Source organism: Trypanosoma cruzi, genomic scaffold (assembly GCF_000209065.1).
Source record: "Trypanosoma cruzi strain CL Brener 1047053516699 genomic scaffold, whole genome shotgun sequence".
NCBI lineage: Eukaryota > Euglenozoa > Kinetoplastea > Trypanosomatida > Trypanosomatidae > Trypanosoma > Trypanosoma cruzi.
The window spans coordinates 419,656-425,061 of NW_001849572.1; the positions used below are offsets into that span (position 1 = coordinate 419,656).

The 5,406-nt window shown below is 53.4% G+C and overlaps 2 protein-coding genes and 1 pseudogene across 2 annotated transcripts, besides 3 other annotated features; 1 reads left to right on the top strand and 2 right to left on the bottom strand.

Moving 5' to 3' along the window:
- Positions 1-3,219: a sequence feature (heterozygous, Esmeraldo-like haplotype).
- On the bottom strand, positions 328-1,176 carry Tc00.1047053510281.5 (annotated as a pseudogene).
- Tc00.1047053510281.10 (uncharacterized protein) lies at positions 2,016-2,723 on the top strand (the record flags this gene model as incomplete). Its single annotated transcript, XM_799095.1, has 1 exon — positions 2,016-2,723. The coding sequence occupies one exon, from the start codon at positions 2,016-2,018 to the stop codon at positions 2,721-2,723; it is 708 nt and encodes a 235-aa protein (XP_804188.1).
- Tc00.1047053510281.20 (surface protease GP63, putative) lies at positions 3,019-5,136 on the bottom strand (the record flags this gene model as incomplete). Its single annotated transcript, XM_799096.1, has 1 exon — positions 3,019-5,136. The coding sequence occupies one exon, from the start codon at positions 5,134-5,136 to the stop codon at positions 3,019-3,021; it is 2,118 nt and encodes a 705-aa protein (XP_804189.1).
- Positions 3,220-3,508: a sequence feature (areas merged during assembly that could not be assigned to a particular haplotype. This can correspond to areas where the two haplotypes were merged or to regions with more than two copies in the genome that were merged during assembly.).
- Positions 3,509-5,406: a sequence feature (heterozygous, non-Esmeraldo-like haplotype).

The window sequence follows — 5,406 nt, forward strand, 5'->3', positions numbered from 1 at the left end:
CACATACAGCCCCGCAGCAATTAATCAGCAAGAAAAACAAAAAACTAGTAAAAGAACAAAAAAGTAGGAGGACAAAAACAAGGAGCTGCAACGAATGACTCCAGCGTAGAAAAACCACACCCAAGGCTCCACGGCACATGCGTATGAGTGTGTCTGAGACGCGTTCAACGTGACGGATGTAGGCAGCAACGCGGAGCACACAGCAGGGCAGCGGAACCAAACAAAGCAAACACGACCATCATAATTACACTTAATTTATACATCGGACCACAGTAGACGTACACATGTCCCCGTGGCTAAGTGCTGGCACGCACAGCCCACGCTCCCTTTCAGCCCACAGCGGTGCACGCCAGCGCGGATACGGCGAGCAGCAGCGGGGCACACACCCACGCAGAGCTGCTGAGGCTGCCGTCGATTTCACGAAGACGTGACGGTGCGCGGGTGGTCGTCGTGGTTGACGCCTCTGTCGCAGCGGCCCTCATCGTGGTAGGCATCGTATTTGATTTCTGTTCCTCAATTGAGTTCTCTGGCGCAGCAGCTTCATAATTGGTTCCATTTTTGTGTCGGAATTACGTGGTGTCTCTCCCGCACTTGCTGTATCTTTTCCCTTCAACGCAGGGGAGTTCTTACTTGGTGCTGGCGCAGCAACAGGGAGAGTTGTTCCTCCTGGTATGCCTAATGGAGCTGTTGCTTTTGTCGTATCATGATTCGTACTTACTTCCGTTGGTGGAGAGGGCGGTAAACCGTGTCCACTTGTTTGCTGTTCCTTCCTGGAAACGGTTTCTTCGTGCACCGTAATGGAATCACTTAGTGACTGATCCGTTTTGTTCTTCGCATCTTCCACCTGTTAAGTTTCGTCCTTCAAACGTGTTCCGTCTCGCGTGCCAGACTCAGTGGATCAGTCATGCGTAATTGTCGCACCTATTCCTTCAGGAAACAAAAGACGATAGACTGGAGTCTTCATTATCGTCAGCTTTAATTTTGCCTGCATTCTTTGGGCCATCCTCGGTTTGTTTCCTTGGCACAGGAAGAAGTGGACTGGGGCTTGCAACACCTTCTTCACCTGCTGTCACGCACACGGAAGTGGAGCAGCAGCAGCACGAGAGCGCAATGAAAAAACACGGCGCACACCACACGGAGCCGCACCGTCACCATCGTCATCATCGCAGTCATCATCACCCGTAGTTGAGTCGCTGGAGTCAGTGAGCCGATCCGTGAGCCAGAAGGAAAAGGAATGGAACCGGAGGGAGAGGGACGGAGTGCAGCGGATACAGCGAGAGAGAGCAGACAACATGAGGAGAGGGCAGCAGGCCCAGCCGCACAGTTCAAACACCACGAGACGGCATCCACGCAACGAAGGCACACAACGCCAGCAGCCACCCACCATGCAGGAGGAGAAGACATCCACCACCATCTCCCCCAGCTCATCTCTACAGCCCCAGGGAAATGGCAAAAACCCCGCGGCCACCACACAACGCACACGGAGCGAGCACCCACCACACCAGCCACACGCAGAAGCGAACCCTCATCCATCCATGACGCGGCACCAAAATTCCCTGCCATCCTGCCCTCAATGGGACACGGAGCCCAACTCAGCGCAGTCACACGCGGTGCACCACACCCGCAGGAAAAGAGACTCGGGCTGCGCGCTCACTCTCCTCTCCCTTCTCCTCATGGCCACGGAAGAAGACAACAGCCGCCACACGCAACTGCCAGCATGCACTACAAAAGGGAGCATTCAAATTCACTGCAATGTGCATCGTGTGTGTGTGTGTTTGTGTGTGCCTGCGGAAACACAAAGCAAAGAAGTAGAAAAGAGGGAGCAGAGTGTGTGGAGAGACGCACAACAAAAATGTACAGCAGAGACGCATGGCCGAAACAACAACAAGAAGACCGCTCAAACTCATGACTGCACTGCAGCCCAGGCAGTGGCGATTCACCCACGATTTATTTAAAACAAGAAGAAAACCATCCCCTTCGTCTTATACAAACCCCATCACACAAAATAATTATAAATGAAAAAGAAATCGTCCATTACTGTTCCACACAAATTTAGAAGTCGCCTGGCTGCCGTGTGGCCACACCAAACTGTCTGTATATATTTTGCCCACAAGAGAAAATTGAAAAGATGGTTGCGTGTGCTTCAACCGTCCGACCCTCCATTTGTCCGCACATCGTTTATATTTCATGGGGTCATCTGCGTGTTGGTGCTCCCCTCAGCCCTTTCATCGGCGTGCGAATGCGGCCCGCAGAGCACAGTCACTCGTGTGTGTGGGGACTGGGAGAAGCACGCAGACATGACGGCAGTCGCGTCACTCCATCGGGGGAGTGAGCGCAGCAAAAGAAAAAAATCATCAGGAGGGAGAGAAATGCTGACGGGACTGCCAGCGCGTGAAATGAACACGAAAAGCAAAAAAAAAAGAAAAACACGGCGGCAGGGTGTGGCTGTGTGTGTGTGGCGCTGCGGGTGTCTGCCCGCCCTCGCCGCAATAAAAGCAAAACAAGAGGGAAAGAAATGTGTGCTCCGCCCCACAGGCCCTCGTCGCACGCCCACACGTCACGGCTCCCTCAGCGCGCCGTTCGTCGCGGCCCCTCCTCATGCGTGCAGCAGGCGAGGCGCACAGGGCCGTCGTCATGAGCGTGTCGGTGGGTGTGCGAGTGGAGCAGTTGGGCGGGAAACACACGGCACCCCTCACAGGAAGAGTGCAGCAGGAAACAATTAAAGAGGGAAGAATAGAAAAGAAAAAATGTCCATAGTGATTGCCCCCAAAAGCAAAAAAGAGGGGTGGGGGAGAAAGAGATGATAAACAAAAGAACAGAAATGTAAGAAAATTAACGCACATAAAGCAAAACTAAAATTAAAACATTAAAAAAAAATAAGTAAAAACGCACAAAAAACTAAACGCACATAAAGAAAGAAAAGCAAATAAAAGTTATTTAGGAAGAGAAATTCATTGCCAGGTGTGTGTGTCGGTGCAGCGGAGGTCGCAAGTGTCCCACGCGGCAGCCAGTCACTCCTCACAGAGCCGCAAACCCCCACAGTCCCAACAGAAGAAGCAGCGATGGCAGCAGTCCGCTCTCACAAACAGTGCCGCCATCACCTGCTGCTTCTTCAACGGCATGGGAGTTCGAAAACGCCGCCTTCCCCACACTTCCCTGCGATGTATTCGCCGGCACTTGCTCTGTGTTGGCAGATTCCCCCACCGTTGCATTTTGCCCTGCCTTACTTTCTTGTTGAGGCTGCTGCAAGGTCGTTTGCTCCCCTGGAGAAGGCATTTCTGCATGAGGTTCTTCTGCAGTGGACGCTTGTGCTTTAATTTCCTCTCGAGGCTGCTGCGGTGCCGCTTGCACCCGTGGAGAAGGCATTTCTGTGTGAGGTTGGCCTGGGGAAGACGCTGCTGCATGAGGTTGTTCTGCAGGAGACACCACCGGAGCAACCACAGACTCTTCTACTTGCTCCTCTTGCTCTTCTCCCTTGTCATCCTCCAACACACTCGGAATGACAAGACTGCTGCCGTTGGCGGCAATGGTGCAGACCTCAACGTACTTCGGGCACTTGATCTTTCCGTCTTTCTCAAAATTTTCCAACGTCACTGTGATTACAGAGCCCTCGGGGCATTTATGCCAATTATCAGTGTTGCCGAGGTACTTCACCTTCACTGTGCCCTCTGCACACAACACCTGCGCGCACACTCCCTTGACGCTTTTATGTTTACCGTCCTTCGTCTCCAGTAATTCCGCATCCAGGCACCACGAGTCACCGCCAGTCAGCGACCCAGGGAGAGAAGTCACAGTTCCGTCCGAGCACGTATTGTACTTTATCCCAGACGATTTTTCGTGAAAGTACGAAGAAACAACAGGGCAAAAGTCCTTATCCGTAGGACTCCCCTCGTTTTCAACGATGATTGCGGTGCACGTCCCGACGTGACGGCGGTCGGAGGTGCAGCGAAGCGTCTCTTTGTCGGAGTCATTGCAGAACATGTGGGGATACTTGCCGGCAAGATTCTCGGTTGCATTGCACTTCTTCTCCAGGAAGTCGCAGCCGGTGCCGTTGCCCCAGCCCATCGGCTCCGCCATGCTCCAGTTCACGCGGTAGTACTCCATATCCGCAAACACCGCCATCGTCAGAGCCGTGTAGTAGCCGGCACCGACTATGGGAGCCATCAGCTCGTCCCGCGCGTGGCGCTCCTTCCAGTGAGCTATCGCCTTTTCCCGAGTGCCACCTTCGTCCTCCAGCTCCATGCCCTCGAGAGAGTCACAACCAAAGTGCGCTTTCGCCTTCTCCTGAACGTGATCCCCTGCCACCATCTTGCGGACCTTCTCACGCACAATTTTGGCTGAATTCTTCACCAGGCTCTTTTCCTCCATACTCTCTTTACTAAACCCAAGTGCATGCGCAAGTTCGTGTGCGGCAACGCGAACGCTCCACGCCGTGTCAGTCATGTACGTTGGATCAAAGTTGATGGCGCCAATGGAGGGACGAAAATCTTCCCATTTGTTACACGTTGCCGCCCAAACAGCCCTGCTATTCGTGCCTGATGGCCCAGCAGAAGCGTAGATGACAAAGTCAGCAGCCACGCCGCATAGCCGGTGCTCAATAGGAACCTTAAAGTGTTTGCACGCTTCATTCAAATTACTCGGCACGGTTATGTTCCTTTCAGTGGGTTTCACAAGTGGTCGCTCAGCGTGCAGTTTGACAGCACCGGGGAGAATCTTTTCAGTGTACAATTTCTTCTTTGCTTCCGACAATACATGTTCTTCTTTACAAGTTATCTGCTCCCCCAAGAGGTTGTCGCACTCATCCCCAAACTTTTGGCAATACGTCTTCTTCCCCCTGTTCGTGCTATTCAGTCCATCCGTGAACACTTTGATGTGGATCGGCTCCCAGCCACTGTTGTCATCCTGTGTGGCGACGGTGTACGCCTGCATGGTTCCCTGTCCCTTGCGCGGCACCTCACGCACAACCGCAGTCGAATGCGGACCACTCCTCCCCATCATCTCGTCCAATCCACGGCGGTATTGTGTGGCGGGTGCAGCGGCAATACACGCAGTGGCGCAGTACATCAGCGACAAAACCAGCAATGGGAGTGGCGGCGTGGCATGGTGTGGCTGGCGCATGGCCTGAGGAATATGCATTTCTTGGTTTCTTGTGTGAGCAGCAGCAGCAGTGCAGCCTGGCTGTGGGAGGAGAGAGACAAAGGACAAAGAGAGAGAAGAAAAAGGAAATGGTTTAGTGCCAGTGATGCGTCAAAATGCGGTACATGCAGCGGAGTAACAGGAGACCACAGAGACAGCCATGCACACCGCGTGCGCACCAAACCCATCAACGGGGCAAACCGTCTATCCGTCGTTGACTGAGCGTCCATCACCGTCGCACGCATTCCTTATCGGCCGCAACGCTCCCTA